Genomic DNA, 19839 nt, shown 5'->3' on the forward strand with positions numbered 1-19839 from the left:
TTCATAGTACAAGTCATGGACAGGTCACAGAATGTGAATTTTTGTTTATTGCCCGAGACTTGTCCATGACTTTTACTAAAAATACACATGACTAAATCTTAGCCTTAATTATAATTAAAGCTCCATCTCTCTTGGTTATCCTATCTCTGATACTTTTGAGGTGTAACTCTGGCTTTTCCACTCTTTTCTTCTCCCTCCTTACCTCACACACTGTCATTCTGTATTTGGGAAAAATCCCTTTAATTTATGGGTTGGGTAGTCTTTGGGACCATTTGATTTCTTTGTGTTCTTTGCTTTGTCAGATTGTATACAGTGTTGGGGCTGGTCAATTTCTTTTTAATGATTGGTATTGTACTTTTGTTTATTATAGCAATGATTCTCAACCAGGGGTATGTGTACCCCTGGGGTACACAGAGGTCTTCCAGGGGGCACATCAACTCATTTAGATATTCACCTAGTTTTACAACAGGCTATATAAAAAGCACTAGCCAAGCAAGCACAAACTAAAATTTCATACAGACAAGTACTTGTTTATACTGCTCTGTATACTATACATGGAAATGTAAGTACAATATTCATATTCCAATCAATTTATTTTATAATTATATGGTAAAAAATGGGAAACTGAGCAATTTTTCAGTAAGTGTGCTGTATATTTTATGTCTGATTTTGTAATCAAATAATTTTTTAAATGAGGTGAAACGTGGGGCATGCAAGAAAAATCATACTCCTGAAAGGGGTACAATAGTCTGGAAAGGTTGAGAACCACTGTATTATACTGTGAGTAGATGCTTTGTGGGATTCAGAAAGAGAACTGTTTTGGTGGAATTGTTACGTGAACATTGCCTCTATGGAAGAAGTACAGAATAAGAAAAACACAAGAAATTCTCAACAATACCTGCCAGCTTTTCAGTTTATCCCAGAGGTGTCGAAACTCCTCGAAGTTTATTTTCCCTGAACCATCTGTCTGTGATGTGAGAGTTCAGGTAAAAAAAATGTTTTAAGAGAAAGTTATCAAAACTCAGGTCAGAGTCCACTTCAAGAGGATATAAATCCTATTCAGGATTTCCCTTATTATTAGAGGTGGGTGAATAGTACTGAAAAGTACTTTATGAACCCTTTTGTTCATTCTGAATTGCATTTAATTCCATGTTCATAAAATGTTGTCACTAGGTACAGAGCTCCTGCATTTGGAAGGAGAGGCGGTCCCTCCTAGAGATCTTTTAAAGCGTGTAGGATTGAGGTGTTCTAGTGGTGTCTTTTCAAATAGTTTCAAATGTGGAAATTTACACATGAAGTTGCTGATTTAACTTGCCAGCTAAGTTTCATCCTGAAGAATAGAGCTCCTTCTGTTTTATATTTTTCATCTCTCCTAAAAAATCCACCAAAACAACCTAAGAAATCCTATACAACATTCTATTCAGGTTGCATAGTTATGCACTCAGGTTGCATTTGCAAATTTCACTCTGTCCTCTTATGCATGTGCATAACAATCTTCTTTAATTACTTGATCACCCATTATATATCAAATACAACATATTATACAGTTTTTCTACCTAAAATGAACATGTACCATCCTGAACTACTGTATATTATACTGCATGCTCTGAGATTATAAAAATACTTTTATATAAAAAGTACACAGTAAGATGTACTTAACATATTACAAATTAAGGGTAACAGAGAAATAGTGAAATTTTGCTGCATAAACTATAGCTACATTAGATATGATTTTTAAAGAAAAGATCTAATCTTTATGCTTTAGGACTAAAAGCTAACTAACTGCCAGGTTAGGAAGAAACATCTGCAATGAGCTGGTTGTTCCATAATTGTCCACTCTGGAGTTTCTTCTGCTTTCAACTGAAGCATGTGATACTGGCCACTGTCAGGAAATAGTAATGTACAGAATATAAAGTATTGTTCTGCTTCCCTGTCACATTATTTGATAAAATATGACCACGTAGATCATTGTTGCTACCACTGTTATATAATTGCAACAAATCTTGTACAAAGGTTGTCAAGTAAGGTGTCTATGGAAAGGTTTGCTGAATATAATTTATGATTTGCTGAATATAATTATGCTATTTGTGTGCATGTATCATTTTTGTATTTGAAGTTATGAGCATTGGCTCTATACCTATATTTCAAATATGTTTGCTCCTGGGGTAACGCCCACAAGGTATTTAGCCTGTACATCTTGAAGGGAATATTCAAATTAAGTGGCTCATCCAGGAACATTTAACTCACAATGGACCATGGGAGACAAGAAGCCTATCTACAGATAATGGACTTTCCTGCTATGAATAAGCGAAATTATGCAGGGACATGTGGTTTGCCCATGTGATTTCAAACTCCATCTTGATACCTGTAATTTTCCACCAGCTGTGCTGAGGGCTTTGTTTGAAACAATGAATTTCCCTCCATATGGCAGAAGCTATAAAAAGCACTGGAAACCTCTCCATTTTTGCCTCTTTCCTGCTCAAGCCTCTGGACCATGGACTTATACTGATGGGAGCATTCTAACCAAGGGACTGACGACCTTCCAATGAGTTGGAAGCAACCAGAGACATGACTTAAGCCAGCAGTTTATTCCATCACCGCAACAAGCCTGAACCAAGAACTTTGCAATTATTGTATGTATTTGATTCCTTTAACCAATTTTAACTCTCACCTTTCTTTCTTTTTCATAAATAAACGTTTAGACTTTAGATACTAAAGGATTAGCAACAGCACGATTTTGGGGTCAGATATGAGTTATATCTTGACCTGGGTATGTGGCTGATTCTTTGGGATCAGAAGAACCCTTTTATTTAATTAAATGGGTTTTAAAGAACCACTCATCTTTAAGCCTAGTGTTTTCGGTGGTGATATAAGGACTGGAATGCCTAAGGAAACAGCTTTTCTGACTTCTTGTTAGCTAGTGTGGTGAAACAGAAGTTTACTTTTGTTGCTGGTTTGGTATATCTTAAGGAGAATAACTGCCAGTCTGGGGTGTATCTGCCCTATTTCTGCAGCAGTTTCTCCTGAATTTGGTATTCTCATTCGTGTCTCACAAAGGTACGGTTATATTCCCTAATTTACAAAGCTGTATTTCAGGTGCTTCTACAGCCAGTTGTGCAAGAAATCTAGTATATCAAATAATCATCTATGATTTGAGAAGGATACGTCCATTAAGGCAATCATGCTGCGGCAGGACTCCAGCACAAACCCTTCTGTCTTCAGGTCTTTGTCTGAAAGAAATAATCCCAAATGAAGAAACTGTACAAGTCAGCAAGTATCTCTTCCTAACTGATGTGACTCCATTCAAAGTACAAACCCTAAATCTATCTCTGACACCTTCCAAAAAATGTGCGACAGAGAAACTGACCGGTACTCAGGGCTATTACTGTTCCAAATTCTGGCTGAACTTTCTTCACCTCACATAAGCTAGATTACCCCACACAGTGCTTTGAGTGAATCTCACTTTCTTTAGTCCTTGAACAAACACAGCAGTGATGTGAGAACTCAGTCCTAGACTAAATGGAAAGGACACTGCTGTGAGCAAGTTCAGCCTGCTGGAGTCCCAACTGGGAATCCCACTACAGTGATAGTAGGAAGTTCTTAAACCTTAAGCCATAACTGACATCAAGAGGGCAACAGTGTGAAGATGACACTACAGGCAATGTCACAGCTAGAGAGTTCCTTGCTCAATAATATTCAAAGACTGATGAGGAGGTAGAAAAAAGCTCAAACTCACGTTTTTTTAGAACGTTATTCAGAACACTTCTGAGTTCGTCAGCACTGATCTCCATGTCCTGGACACAAAGGTGCGGAGAATGCCACAAATTATAACATTCAGTATGGAGCAGAAAGGGTTGCAGAGCATGGCTTTCTTAATAATGCTAAGTTTTTTTTTCTTGGTGATTTTTAGGTGCTGCAATATGCTGGCAGCAGAGAAAGAAGTCCCAGTTCATACACAGTACAAATACTGACCCAAATCTTTGGCTGGACTGTTGCTCATATCACTGGTAAAATAATAATAATTAATAAAAAGCTGGTGTAGCTGGCCATAGGAAGATTAAAAGATTAAAGGGCAATTTAAAGGATCCCCCTGCACTAGAGATGAGCTGCCTTATCAACTGCTGTGCCACCCTGCACATCCACCTGTTGGCATGGGAGCACAGTTATCAAGGCTTGCTTGCACCCCGGGGATCCAAATTAAAGCATTTCTTAAGTAGGGGACTGGATCAGCCTCACAGCTGGCCCAAGATCAGGGGATCGTCCAAGTTGTGCAGTGTTTTCCTTAGTGGACTGTACAGATCTGAGCTATTCATGGAGAGTTAAACTAAGAGGAAAACAACTCATTGCGCCTGATTGTCTTTTTACTTTTATAAGTCTAAAATCAGAAGTAACTCCATGGAAGTCAGTGAAGTTACACTGGTGTAAATCAGTGCACGAAAGACCCATCAGGGCCATTAGCACTCTGTACATTGGCCAGGGAAACTGCTGACATCCTTCCAACAAGAACTATTTAAATGTGGTTTGCTGGAAGGATGCTTTGCCAGCTAGTTTAGATGGGGTCATGTTAATGGTCTAGAACCACTCTATCCTTGAGTTATACTGAGTTCAAACCTTGTAAAACCCAGGGGATCCACCTTAATGCTGGGATAGGTTGTGGGTATGTGTGTGTGCATGTACACAAATGTAGGCATTCTCTTTTTTGTTTTTTGTCTTGTCTCTAACTCTCCTTCGTACTAGAGGAATAAGTGTAAACTTGTAGTGGAAAAAAATATATTATTTAAAATTACTCAGACCATAATCAGTTTCCCCTGCAAGTTCTAGAACTTCTGGCTTCCCAGTGTTATTTTTCTGTCAAGCAGAAGTATATGATTTCATTTTTCTGAACTTTTAAAGTCAGTTTCATTCTGGTTCTGTACAGAGACTGATTCTCTAGCTACAGAACAGATACAGAATCAGAAGTGGCAGTGAAAGTTTCTTTTCCATAGCTCCGCTCCGGAGAGACCTGTCTATAGGGGTGAAAGAGAGTGCAGTTTATTCTGTGCCCATTCAAACCGTCACCTCACTGCTGAAACATGGAACCAGGTGACAAACAATGCTAATTAAGTGGTCCCCTGTCCTCTGGGAACCAACAACTCATTTCATACAGGCTATTGAACAGTCATTAGATGAACAGCCAGTAAATTCATGTCAAAAACACCATGGGTCACACCTGATCTAAAGGTAAAAGGTTTTCTATCCTATTACCAGGCCACCAAGCACTGCAGTTGTTGATCTGTTTCCATTTTTAATTTCCACAATTAAGCATCTACTGAGGAATATTTTATTTTTAGCCTGTTTATACATGTTAAGTGAAGTCGGTCAAGAAACTCCACATACTAGCAATGAAGCACAAAGCCAGCTTTAAATAAAACTCCCTCTTATTTGGCAAAAAGACTAAACACTGATAAGATATGATTCCAAAACTACATTTAGGCCTCAGGGCTTCAGTGTATTACTGTACTGTGATTTGCTTGGCTTGAGACCTTTCAGGAGATCAGAGAGAGTTTCAAGTGTGTTTCGATTCTGCATGGAATCATAGAATATTAGGATTGGAAGAGACTTCCAGAGGTCATCTAGTCCAACCACCTGCTCAAAGCAGGACCAACTCTAACTAAATCATCCCAGCCAGGGCTTTGTCAAGCTGGGCCTTAAAAACCTCTAAGGATGGAGATTCCACCACCTCCCTAGGTAACCCATTCCAGTGCTTCACCACCCTCCTAGTGAAACAGTGTTTCCTAATATCCAACCTAAACCTCCCCCACTGCACCTTGAGACCATTGCTCCTTGTTCTGTCATCTGCCACCACTGAGAACAGCCGAGCTCCATCCTCTTTGGAATGGCTGTTGATTTAACTGCTCTCAAGGTTAGTCTGTTGTGAAAGGTAGAGACTTGGACTGTGTACTCACATCTCCAGCAATCTGCTGGAATATATTCCTGAACTGCTTCTCTTCTTCACTATCCTTGTCAGCATTTGTTGGAGTGGGCTGCAAAGACACAAATATAAATGTTGATGGCTGGTGTGAGGGCCTTTGGGAGAGAGAAGGGGATCTCCAGGGTTGGATCAATCACTCACTTGTGACTGTCTGAAAATCCTTAATGAATTTGGAATAACATTTCAACTCTCTTTTCCCTCCCCAACAGAGTAGAACTTTTCCTATTTCAGGATCATTCCTTTGGGAACTGCTCTGGAGAGCAGAATGCCCTACAGCAAGGAACTGTTATAGTGCTTGTTACATTTTCCTGATAGCCTTTGCAGAGCTGACAGGATGTACCACTTTTCTGTAAGGCCTTCTGAAGAAAGTTGTGCTAATATCACATACGTTACAGATAAAAAAATATCTACCAGCCATTCAATCCATTCACCAGAAGCAAGTAGTTTGTTTCAACAGCAGATTTTGTAGTACTTTGTCCAGTCTAGTTTGAAGCATGTCAAGTGACAGGCCTTCCTCTCAGGAGACTATTCCACAGTTTAAGAGGGCTGTTAGAAATTTTTCTAATGACTAGTAGATTTCAAAATATTTCAAAATGTTTCTTAATAACCATCATGTAGTTTTACTTGCTTAACTTTATCCCATTGCTCTTGTTTATCCCTTTGAACAATTACTCTCACTCCTTGCTGTTTATCTTCAAATATTTGATTTAATCTCCTATAAAGGAGATATTTGGAGCAGAGGCAACATGCATGCCTCCCCCACATTTGCTGCGTGGATTGTACTGAGCATGCTCCCACAGACGAGCATGCTCAGTAACATCTGCTGAAACTTGCTGCCCACACTCCCTCCCCTCCCCCCATTGGCAGGCATGGAGCATGCACCGTTGTGGGGAGATCTGCTCTTGGGTCAAGTACACTTTACTTTGACAAGTTCTGGTAATGACAATGCCCCTTTACCTATCTACTGACTAGAGGAATTGCAGCGATGTTCAGATGCATAGATTGTAGATTGCCTGCAGCAGCCTTTTCCCCCAAGCAGAATAGCCCATAAGGCAGCCTCTCTATTTGATGGACTCCCTCTTTTTCTTGAACATGCAAACAAGTCTGAGTATTACTAAGGGAAAATTACTCACATGTCCTTAAAAAGAAAGCTCCACATTTTAGATATAATTTTGCCTACTTTTGAATAATGCTAATTACATATTAAAATGCGACTTTCCTTGTGGTAGTTAAAAACAAAAGAAAGATAGTATATGGCTACCTTTCAGCCACAGGCATTCTCTGAAAATCCCACAGCAAAACAGCCCCATTTTCCATGCAGAGAAAGCAAAACTCTGACTCTGAACAACCCCGACTTTGGTTCAGTGCCTGAGCATTGTTGCTTAGGTGCTTTGCTTCTCTAATGCTTTATGGAGACTGAAATTTGAGTAATTCTCTAGGGGTAAACTCCGCATTCTCCAAGGTTTCTTTCTCTAACAGCCAGAGAAAGGAAAAGGAAATACACGTATAACTGGTTCTACTCAATCTTTTCCCACCTGTCCCCAGGACAGCCTGGGTGGGATTCACTTTTTCAGTACACAAAATCCTACTAATACATTAGTGCTGGAAAGGGGAAAAATAAGTCAGAGGAAAATAAAATATAGATTTTATTTTAACATTTCTTTGAACTTTTTAATAAATATTTATACTGGGGTTATTTTTAGAAACAGCCCAATTTAGAACCTAACCACGCTGTAAAAACTGCAGGTTTGGGTGACCAGATTGCAACTTGGTAACCCCCCAACTTAGCTAACAGATAGTGTAGTCCTGTGGTATAGCTAGAACTAAACTGTGTTGTATTATGTTCATGAACTGTACTGGAACCCTGTCAAGTCCAAGGCTGTAGGATGATTCGGAGATACAGTTTAAAACAGTGTTTTCACTTCTACAGTGTAACTTCATATATGTCAGAAAACAACTGTATTGTAATTGGGTCCCCACCATCATAGTAATTGCTACAGCATAGACAGGACCCAGAGCCTATGATTGACGTTCTCCTTCCAACAACTATTTAAATGTGGTTATTAGTAGCAGCATCTAGCATGCTTTTTTGTGACCATTGTGAAGAGAATTTTAAACTATTATGTAACCATGCAAGAGAATCAAGGGTACAGGCTACTCAGAGGGATACTAGAGAATAGTTTGGCTAGCACACTTTTCAGGAAAACAATCCTTGAAAACAGGGGGCAGGAAAACTATACTCAGACCTTGCTAGCAGCAAGTCTTTTCAGACTGTGCTAGCACCAACTACATATAAATCATATTGGAGAAAGGTCAGGTCTTTACAGGGCTGTACCATGATTATAACACAATTTGATCCCCTCTGCACAATTTATAATGGTGTTAGAGCACTACTGCATTATAAAATACAATGCTGACACAATCACAGTAGAAATTGTGCTGTTGACAGGCCATGGTAATCAATAGGAGCTTCTTGAAGTCTACATGAGTTGATTTGCTACACCCTGCCTATACAACAGGTGCTGTTACAGGGAGATTGATCAGCAATTGATTGAATTACTTTTCTAATTGTAAAGGTGTCATCTTGCACAGTCTAGATCAGGATAGTCAATAGACAAACTGTGGGCCAAATCCAGACCACCAGACACTTTTGAATGGACCATGACATCTTTTTATGTATTCATTATCATTATTATTGTTATTGCAGTGTGAAAAATGTTTCTCTGGAGTCTGGACCTTGACTATACCTGGACCAAGAAATTGGACCTTGACAAAAAAATAATTGACTACCCCGGTCTAGTTCACAAAAGTTCAACATGTTTCCTATGAAACTAATCACTCTCTCCAATATAGGCATAAAATCATTGAAGGGACGATCTCTTCCCTCTCAAATTCAATATATCCACCTACTTGACTGAAAGTTCTAATGCAGTGTAGTTGTAGCTGTGCTAGTCCCAGGATATTAGAGAGACCAGGTGGATGAGGTAATATATTTTATTTACCTAACTGTCTCTCACAGCAGAAGGTCCAACAAAAGATATTACTCACCCACCTTTTTGCTCTGAAATTTCTAAATCAGACAAAATTATCAGCTTTAAAAGGGCTTTCCTCATCTCATAATTCTCAGTTTCCTTGCCCCCACCCAGCCACTTCCCCATGCTAGCCAGACCAAGCTCCATTTTCTTCATGCCAACTGGTACAGAAACCTCATCGCTTTTCTTTTTCTCATCTCTGCTCGTTTTTTTCTTCTCCTTGCCAGATGCTTCATCAACTTTCAACTCCTTATTGCTGTTTGCTCTGTCAGAAACAAAGATGATTGGCTAGAGAGAGGAGGAAGAGGGCAAAGGGAAGAGAAGAGGAGTGGAAGTTACATAATAGAGGAGGACAAAGTGTTTGAGAAAATCCATTCTGTGACCATGCTCATGCTGCAACAGCTCCCATCACAGAAAGGGCACAGCTGAGACTGCACCAAAGGTGGCTCTGAAGTTACTGTTCTCATCATGCTAAAAAGTGATACTGATGCTGTTAATACTTCTTGTGCAAAAATAGGTATTAGTTCTCCTTGTACAGGAAAGCCATTTATGCAGTAAACACTCCCCGATTTTAGGAGCAAAAAAGAGGCCAGCCAGGTTCTTTGTTGTACTTTAATTAGTGTGACCAGATGTCCCGATTTTATAAGGACAGTCCTGATATTTGGGGCTTTGTCTTATATAGGCGCCTATTACCCCCCCCTTCACCCCATCTCCCCCATCCTGATTTTTCACACTTGCTGTCTGGTCACCCTAACTTTAATAGCCCTCACACAGAAAGGGTGGCAGCACAGCAATAGCAATAAAGGCCACCTGCACTACAGTAATTCTCATGCAGAAAATGAGCTGAGTTGTTAGTATGGAAACGTTTTAACTTTGTACAGTGCATGTGTTTGATCCCTTCCCAGTACTGACTTGTGAGGCATTCAGGCGCAGAGTGCAATTGCTTTCTTTGCTTTTCTTTAATGTTTTCAAAGACAGAAAAGATTGCTCTGCCCTTGCCAGACATGCCATATATTTTTTATGTGCTCACCTGATTTTGGATGTTTTATGGACTAGGATGTAAATGGTAATTTGCAAATAACAGTTCAAACAGGAGTTTACCGAATTAATTCTTATAACTTGTTTCAATGGGGTTTATTTTTGCATCCCCCAAATGGAACAAGTGGCATAATCCTCACATCACTACCTAATTTCAAGGTAGAGGATACTTTGCAGCAAAGTGTGTTGTAAGGGATGGGCGGGAGAAACCCATAGCTTACTAGAGAAGGGGGATGGCAGCTGGGTTAGACAGCTGGTGGGAGTTTGGGGAGCAGGAATTTGTGGCAGGAAGAGTGGCAGCATTTGACAGTAGAACGTGGATACTAGGACATTTGTCTGGAGCAGGGTTGTGTTGTGTTGGAAAGGGAGATAAGGGTGGAGAAGGGAGTGGAGCTGGGAGTGAAGGAGAGGGTTCGTGGCATGGTAGGGTAACAGGTCAGAAACAAGACCCAATTCCATGAGCTGCTGGACACCTTCAACTGCCACTGAAAACAATGGGAGTCCTGGGTGATCAGCATCTGGATCAGGCTATAGGGATGGAAAGTTTCAGAGGTGCCAGCTTCTCTGTGTGAGCTGAGTACACTATCCTGCAAAGCTCTTATTAGCTATACAATAGGAAGACAAAGCCATCACTGCCTATGGTAGAGTGTAATTGCAGAAAGCTGCAGAAAACTAGCTCTAACACCAATAAATTCTCATATTGCAGATAACGCACTCTGACATTGGCAAAAAAATCAAGCTTCTGTGATATCATCAGGCATTTAACAAGAGTACTGTTTACAGCAGCACCACTTTAATATAGCTGCATGCTCGTTACCCTACTCAAGTCCAGCACTTTTCAGGTCTATTGAAGCAGAGACCCACCTTGCCTTTTTTCTTTTTCTGAACCAAAAAAAAAGCGATATTTAGTAAACATAGTTGTAAATTTAATACAAATTGTATAAAGTTATACTGTGCAATGTCATTCTTGCTCTCTCTTGTTTATTTTTGCCATTTAGCTACATTCATACATCTGAGCTCCATGGAGTCAAATATAGGAAGGTAGGAATTGCCATACGAGATCAGACCAGTGGGTTCATCTCACTGCCCTGCCCGAATTGAGAAACCTTCACCTCAGCTCTAAGTGTTCCACTCTTTACAGTAAGCAGGGTACCGGAGATTGATACACCCGTGTCCACACACCAATATCCAGATGGTGGGTCTATTTTAAGCCTACCAGTCTTGAAAGTGTTCATTTAACATTACAGAAAATGAAAGGGTCGACATAGTGGTGGGCAAGGGTCAATTAAATTATGTTTTGCCTGAGTTGAACTGAGTACCCACCATCCCTTCCATTTTATTAAATCAGTCCTTGTCTTCCCCCTTCTGAACATGTTGCAGCTAGCCCAAATAAAAGAGTTAACAGTTTGTAGGTGTAATTGATATTCATTAAAATCACTGCTACCGTTTGGAGACGTTTGCAGAATACTGGTATTTATCATCACACACCTATTCAAAAGGAGCTACAAAGAAGTATTGTTCTGATTTTATCAGACAAGAAGTCACTTTCACACTAAATACCCTACAGCACAATCTAGACTTTCTACAGTAAACTAGCATTCTCAGTTCACAGATTAAGAGGTTTTCTGCAAGGCCTTTATTGTACATTCAGTCACAAAGCAAAATGAAGTTGGTGAGGACAGATGTAATGGCGAAATTTCCGGGGCTGGTTAGTGCCTAAAGCACTAGCCTTCCATTACTGAAAGTAGGTTTCAGGTCTGGCATGAAGTCTTACATCATATGATGTGGTCTGTCCATATCATAAGGCCACCATACATAAAACATAAGAATGGCTATACTGGGTCAGACCAATGGTCCATCTAACCCAGTATCCTGTCTCTGACACCAGCCAGTGCCAGATGCTTCATAGGGAACGAACAAAAACAGAGCAGTTATTGAGTGATCCATCCTCTGTCGTCCAGTCCCAGCTTCTGGCAGCCAGAGGTTTAGGGGCACCCAAGCATGGTGTTATGTCCCTGACCATCTTGGCTAATAGCCAGTGTTGGATCTATCCTCCATTAACTTATCTAGTTCTTTTTTGAACCCAGTTGTACTTTTGGCCTTCACAGTGTCCTGTGGCAATGAGTTCCACAGGTGGACTGTAGAGCTAAATGATAAGATAGCTGCTCAATTAGAGTTAATGGGAGCATGAGGTGCCTGTCCTTGGCCTCTTGTTACTTATTTTCTTAGCTGTGACACTCTTTCCTACTTTCACACACAGAAGGAACCAGGGATAGTGACCCAGTATACTGTTTGTATGACATCAGACAGTAAAACATTGCATGTAATAAACTGAAAGCAAAATATACTGTGACAGACCCAGACCAGTGTGGTAGAGGGCAAATATACTGGTCACTGGATGAGTAGTTTTCTGTTCCCTGAGTGACCAGAGCAGGGGCTGCACTAGAGTAATCAGGAACCTGCTAGAACCAGTTAAGGCAGGCAGGCTAATTAGGACACCTGGAGCCAATTAAGAAGAAGCTTCTAGAATCAATTAAGGCAGGCTAATCAGGGCACCTGGGTTTTAAAAGGAGCTCACGTCAGTTTGTGGTGTGAGTGTGAGGAGCTGGGAGCAAGAGGTGCAAGGAGCTGAGAGGGTGTGGGTGTGGGTGTGTTGCTGGAGGACTGAGGAGCACAAGCGTTATCAGACACCAGGAGGAAGGTCCTGTGGTGAGAATAAAGAAGGTGTTTGGAGGAGGCCATGGGGAAGTAGCCCAGGGAGTTGTAGCTGTAATACAGCTGTTACAGGAGGCACTATAGACAGCTGCAGTCCACAGGGCCCTGGGCTGGAACCCGGAGTAGAGAGCGGGCCCGGGTTCCCCCCAAACCTCCCAATTGACCTGGACTGTGGGTTCTTCCAGAGGGGAAGGTCTTTGGGCTGTTCCCCAACCCACATGGTGAATCTCTGAGGCAAGAAAATCCGCCAATAAGTGCAGGACCCACCAAGATAGAGGAGGAACTTTGTCACAATACTTACGGAAGGACGTTCTGCTTCTATCTTGTTTTCAACTTCCCTAGAAAGAGGAAAAATTGTTTTGGGGAAAAAAAAAAGAAGAAAAGGGCCATCCTCCTACATGGTTTGTTTCTGTAGCTGGTTTGGAGAGAGCCACTTGAACTTTGAAATGAGAACTTGAGTTATGATTCGAATTGGCTTCTCCTTCTATAGTGACAAAGCCTAGACACAGCTCTCTGTTAACAAACTGAGCTGTGTACCCAAATACTGTCTATGAGAGTGTGCCACGGCTTGGCATGCATCCTGCTAAATCTGAGCTTGGCACTGCCAGTGAGTTTTGTCAGCTTGGGAAAACAAAACAAGCTAATTAGCTCTGAGCAAAGTGAAACCAGTTACCAAGTTTACTCATCTTTGGAGGAAGACAGGACCACCCAGGGAGTATAACCTATCTGGGGAGTGAGGGATGAACGACAGAAAAGAAATAATTGCTTAATTCCATGATGTTTCCCTGATGGCCAAAGTTAGATCCAGCTCACAAATGCAGGCAGGCAAAAACTATTCTTCTTCCAAGGCATAAGAAACGGCTTCTTTTTCATAAAAGACCTAGAAACCTAAATAGAGAAGACCCCTGTGTGTGTGTGTGCGCGCGCACAAGGGAGTATGTATGTTTGTGGGGGAATGGGGGGCCATGTGGTTCATCCTCTTCTTTAGAGTCAAATAACTGGCCCTTGAACTTACTCTGAAAGACTTCTTTTTTCTGAGAAGACCCTCAGGATGAACTCTCCCTCCTGGTGAGGTTCATATGTCGATGGGACGATGACATACTCGTTGGGAGGCAGCCGGAAGCGTTCAGAGATTTCTCGCATGTTTATATATGACTTACTTCTAGCTTTGGAGGCATTGTAAAGGAAAAAATCCTTTTGTAAGTGCTGCTTGTTACCATGCATCTGTAAACAAAAGAATCAAACATCCCATCTTCAGCAAGATCTTACATAGCTCACAGGCAGATCCAACACAGACAACACATCACCTTGGCAGAAAATGACTGTGAAATTAAAACTTTTCTTTGAAATACAAGGTACAGGAGGCTTGATGGCTCAGGAGGCTGGTAATAGATATAGGCCATTTTACCTCAAGTCACCAACTAGGTCCCTCTAACTGGAAGTTGTTAGCATTTGATGGCTGCTGTATGGCCTACCTGAAATGAGTTGGTGGTCTCATTTGTGTTGCTAAGATGATGGTATCCATATCACAGAAGCCACAGTCACAAATGGCACTAACTGTTAACTTCTTGGAATTATCAGCACAGAGGCCAGGACTGAATGAGCCTGGAGAATAAACTACCCTCTTAACCTCTATGGATTGTCCCTCCAGAAAGGGTTGAAGCATGCTGATAAGGGTCATTGGTGCACTGCCACTGCCATATATGTTCTCTGAATAAACTGAAGATTTCATTGTCCAGGGCTGTCAGATGGATGTCTTTTACTAGCACTAAATTCAATTTAAAATCTAATTTGAATGAAAAGAGAATTCTCAAATCATCTTTGAGAATTAAATTTCCAATAACTCTTGCAAAATTAAGCTAGTTGTGGGTAGAATTTAGCAATACTATTGTGCTGATAAAGAGATCAGATCCAAAAGAGTCTGGCTGTTTTACAGGGTCAGTGTTTGTCCCCTGCTGTTTTCAGTCTCCAAGTGAGAGATCCGTTTCTCTTTATTAATGCTGCTTGCAGAGTCTACCTCCAGGGTTGTGGGCACTGTAACAATGCTCTGTTACTTCCAGTATCCCTGCAAGGCTGCAGGCTAATATAGCCTGTACTTTGAGCTGAACTTGCTGAATGACTCTTCCCTCATCAGCAAGTATCAGGATGGCAAAACAAGAAAACATGATGGGATTTAGAATGGAGGAGGCAAGGTTTAACAGCCCAGTTAACAAGATAAATATAGAGAGATATATTTGTAATAAACTAGGCTGATTACGTTACACATAATATAAAATTAAGACACTGCTCTTTGGTGGTGGGCATGATGGAAGATGCAAAACCACCTAACTTCTGTAGCAGCCTGGTGGGCAAAATGGAAATTCTGCACCAGATAAATAAAAACTTCAATTGTTAATGTAATTAGGGTTACCATACGTCCGGTTTTTCCCGGACATGTCCGGCTTTTTGGCAATCAAACCCCCGTCCGGGGGGAATTGCCAAAAAGCCGAACATGTCTGGGAAAATGCCGGCTGGGCACTTCCCCTCCCGCGGCTGCTCTGCTCCTCCCCTGACTCTTCAGCTCAGTTTAAGAGCCGCGCGCTACGGGCTTTGGGCAGCCCCCATGCCTCCGGACCCTGTGCTGCCGGAGCCTGGGAGGGGAAGTGCCCGGCCGGGGGCGCAGGGTCCGGAGGCATAGGGGCTGCCCGAAGCCCAAGCACTACCGACTTCACGGTTTGCCGGGCAGCCTCCAGACCCTGCACCCCTGGCTGGGCGCTTCCCCTCCCGGGCTCCAGCTGTGCTGGGGAAGCGCCGTCTGGGGGCGCAGGGTCTCGGGGCTGCCCGGCAAACCGTGAAGCTGGTAGCGCTCGGGCAGCCCTTTTCGCGTAGCTGGGAGTGGGAGGCAGGAGGGGGCGGGGTTGGGGCGGGGCCAGGGCCCCGTGGAGGGTCCTCTTTTTTATTTGTTAAATATGGTAACCCTAATGTAATTAACTATGAAAATAATGCAATCAGTAAAAATGGTGGATTCTCTGTAATATGAAGTCTTTAAATCATGATTTGAGGACTTCAGTAACTGAGCTTGAGGTTACGGATCTATTACAGGAGTGGGTCGATGAGGTTCTGTGGCCTGCAGTGTGCAGGAGGTCAGACTAGATGATGGTCCTTTCTGGCCTTAAAGTCTGACTCTATAAGTACAGTATGCTCATATTAAATATTCTGATTTTACATCCAGTTTACCTTTCTCTATGTAGTGTCTCAGTTTTTCAGTGTGCTCCAGATTTTTTTGTTATTGGCAAGGCATAATTGCATCATAATTGATGGGGGAAAGGTGGAGGATTTAGTAGCTTGGTAGGGACAGTAGGGCTTTTGGGAAGAGATTGAGAGATTGTTTGGGATTCTGAGCTAAGCACATTTGCTAGCTGTTTTTTGCTGAAATGATCAGCTGTAAAACAATCAGCAATGACAATATTCAAAAGGTGATCCTGAAATTTCACAGTTAACACACCATCAAGATAGGCAGTTCACACCTCCCTTGGTGCTATCTGAAGGCTCAGGTTTATTTGCAATTGTAATGGCTGGGAACATACTGTTTTTTGGGGTTTTTTTAATGAAAGCTAAGGCTTTGGCTACACTAGCACTTGTCTGCCAAACTTTAGTCAGTCAGGGGTGTGAAACCCCCCCCCCAACTGACATAATTTTCCCTGACAAAAGCGCTGGTGTGGATAGCTCTATGTCTGCTTGCAAAGAGTCTACCTCCAGGGTTGTGGGCACTGTAACAATGCTCTGTCTGGGGATTGGTCCCACTTTGAGCAGAGGGTTGGACTAAATGACCTCCTGACGTCCCTTCCAACCCTGATATTCTATGATTCTATGTCTGTGGGAGCGTGTCTGTGGGATGGTTTAATTATGCTGGTGGGAGAGTTCTCTCCTGATGGGATAAAGCAGCTACACAGGAGACCTTACAGTGGTGCAGCTGCAGCCGCTGTAAGGTCTAATGTAGACATAGCCCTATATTCCAGAAGATTATTCTGCAGCAAGGAGTGAATTCTGCAACTCTATAGCAAGCTCCATGCTGCAGAATACACAGGAACCTGGCATATCTTTAGGAGGTAAAGAAAGCAGTCTGCAGGTTTTATAGGGTTTAGCTGCATGGAACACAATAGCCAGATGATGGGTGTCATTGCTAGCTGTGGTCCATGGTACCAGACTGTAAAAGACATGAATGGGATCCATACTTAACAGATGAATATTGAGGCAAGGGGAAAGGAAAGGAAAGAATATAAAATGAGAAATAAGAAGAGAAGATGTGAACTCACAATGTCGCTAATTGATACTCAAAGGGTAAGACTGTCACTTGTGCTAAACCACTGAAAACAAGCCCAGCCGGCTTACGCCGACGGCACAAAAGTTATGTTATCTGAGAACTTGACACCAAGATGTCAATTCTTCTTCCGTTCAGCTCATACCTCTTTCGGCACCTTAGAGAGAAACAAAGCAGGGCAACTGTTAGGGATGCAGGGGGAGTGCACTTATTTATTTTATCTAGCTTTAGAAGAACAGATAAAAAGTGTTTGTTCTAGTTTCTAGGCACACTGCAATCAATTATAAAGTCCTCAAATCACATAAACATTCTAACCAACCTCACTCCTTTACGTAAAAAAAAACCCAACCTCCCTTCAAACCCTCTTGGGTCCCCTGCAAAGTAAATCAAGATTAACACTAAAACATGGCTTTGGGAGGTGCTGAACAACACCATTTCCTATTACAGTCAACAGTCCTTATCTGTAAATTAATACGGACTAAATGAATACAGAGACCTGAATTTCCCTACTCTCTTAGTTCCATCCACTCTAGAAGAGTTTCTTTCAGGTACCACATTCTCTCTCCAGCCACTGAATAGTAAAAGCTGCCACTCCTCATTCTTTCAGTACTGTTATGAGACCGCTTAGTCCCATTTACTGATAGGCATTACTGATACAATTTCTGGTTTGGTTTTAGACCAATCTTTACCATGAAAGGCCTGCCATAACAGACCTACTAGTAACTATTAGGGTACGTCTTCACTTACCGGAGGGTCCGGCGGCAGGCAATCGATGTTCTGGGATCGATTTATCGCGTCTGGTTAAGATCCGATAAATCGATCCCGGATCGATCCCAGAAGTGCTCGCTGTCGACGCCGGTACTCCAGCTCGCCGAGAGGAGTACGCGGCATCGACGGGGGAGCTTCCTGCCGCGTCTGGACCCGCGGTAAGTTCGGACTAAGGTACTTCGAATTCAGCTACGTTATTAACGTAGCTGAATTTGCGTACCTTAGTCCGAAGTGGGGGCTTAGTGGGGACCAGGCCTAAGATAATACTTTCTTCCTGTTTTCTTGCATCTTCTCTGCTGAAGATAGGATACGCATGCTTACCACAGGGATATTTTTTTTTAAAGTAGTGGAAATCAACTTCTTGCTGGAACCCTTGAAAATCTTTGTGTTTAAAGGCAAAATCTACAGTTCATGTAAACGAGGCTACATTATAAAATTAGCTACTGTCCATGGAGGATTTGTACTGTTGGGCTGCAATTTGGGATCAGCTTAACTATGTGGCACTGCTGCAATGAACAGCATCTGGGCAGTAGTGGTACCTCATAAATGGCAAAGCCAATAGTGAGGAGGTTGGCTCCGAGTTTGCGCTCTTTTCTCCTGTTTTTCTGCATCAGTGCAACCAGGAAGCTGCAGACAACCTCATTATCTTCAGGATCATCGTCCTCCTCCAGGAGCTCCAAGCGATACTGCGGATTGGTCCAAAATGTATCTGCAAAACCCCAGATGCCACCCCCCCCCCAAATTAATATATAACTTCAGTCCTTAAGAGGATATTCACTGGAGTATCATCTTAAAGAACCTGTTTTATCTTCTATTTATCTCCTATATTCACTCCTGGTTTGCAGTTCTTGGTAGACAGGTCAAAAACTGAGTTAATCTCCTTTTTTACACATTCCTTGTGCAGAAGTTGATTTCTGCAACCAAGGATGGAAGCTGGCCTATACAACAAGTGACTCTTCACCATGTGACTCCTTTATGGGGCTATATTCATATTTTATATAGTCACTGACATTAGTGCTGTTACTGATGGTGCATAGTTTCGTTTACCTTGTGTAGTAGCCATTCTACTGTATTCCATACAGCAAGGCTTCCCAACCTGTTTGAAAGAAGACCCCTGTTTCCAGTAAGAAGTATTACAGACACCCCAGTCATCACGTCTTATTTATCTTAGTACATTATGGCTTTACATTAGAAATTTTTTTGGGAATGCCAAACCTAATTGCTAAGACTCCTCACCTCTCCAGTATGTGTCTTGCTTAACTTGTGGTTGGGAAGCCTAGACTTGCAGTAAGATGAGCTAACAAAAGAAGAATCTGGTGTACTCTTTCTGTTTTTTCTCCATTTCCATGCAAAGAGAAACTTCTGCCAGATAAGCCAAAGTATCCATTCTACTCTCTGTTGTTACCTTTGCTGGCTCAGAAAATAATTGATTTAATGGCTCATTTCACATTCTAGTGAAGATTGGCACTGCCCTATTCCAGAACATCCACTCCTTCCCAACAAACAATCTGCAAGGCAAATAAGAGTATCTTGCATTTATAGTATTTAGAGAATTTTGCATCCTTCAGCCCTTGCTGATTTACAAGCTTCACATTGTAAAATTGAAACCACCACTAACTTAGGCTGGGTCTACACTACCCGCCTGAATCGGCGGGTAGAAATCGACCTCTCGGGGATCGATTTATCGCGTCCCGTTGGGACGCGACAATCGATCCCCGAATCGATGCTCTTACTCCACCAGCAGAGGTGGGAGTAAGCGCCGTCAACGGGAAGCTGCAGAGGTCGATTTTGCCGCCGTCCTCACAGCGGGGTAAGTCGGCTGCGATACGTCGAATTCAGCTACGCTATTCGCGTAGCTGAATTTGCGTATCTTAAATCGACCCCCGCCTGTAGTGTAGATGTAGCTTTAGAAACCCTATCATATTTCTATAACTTCAGCCAACACTGAGGCTACATCTACACTACGGGGGGGGTCGATTTAAGATACGCAAATTCAGCTACGCGAATAGCGTAGC

The 19839-nt window shown here is 42.0% G+C and overlaps 1 protein-coding gene across 3 annotated transcripts in view; it reads right to left on the bottom strand.

Annotated features, from left to right (window-relative positions):
- Positions 1–19839, bottom strand: part of CAPN3 (calpain 3) — a 68464-nt gene that overhangs the window by 15731 nt on the left and 32894 nt on the right. The window contains exons 11-20 of one of the 3 annotated variants that reach the window (XM_054028247.1): positions 18364–18533; positions 17202–17213; positions 13772–13980; positions 13058–13094; positions 10906–10923; positions 9178–9291; positions 5946–6023; positions 3737–3794; positions 3166–3230; positions 899–967 (exon numbers count right to left, since the gene is read on the bottom strand). In XM_054028247.1, the coding sequence (XP_053884222.1) occupies positions 899–967; positions 3166–3230; positions 3737–3794; positions 5946–6023; positions 9178–9291; positions 10906–10923; positions 13058–13094; positions 13772–13980; positions 17202–17213; positions 18364–18533 (830 nt within the window). Of the gene's footprint in view, positions 1–898; positions 968–3165; positions 3231–3736; positions 3795–5945; positions 6024–9177; positions 9292–10905; positions 10924–13057; positions 13095–13771; positions 13981–17051; positions 17116–17201; positions 17214–18363; positions 18534–19839 lie in introns of those variants that run through there. The other 2 variants (XM_054028250.1, XM_054028248.1) reach the window with 2 other exon arrangements.

The sequence above is a fragment of the Malaclemys terrapin genome, chromosome 4, assembly GCF_027887155.1.
Source record: "Malaclemys terrapin pileata isolate rMalTer1 chromosome 4, rMalTer1.hap1, whole genome shotgun sequence".
Lineage (NCBI taxonomy): Eukaryota > Metazoa > Chordata > Testudines > Emydidae > Malaclemys > Malaclemys terrapin.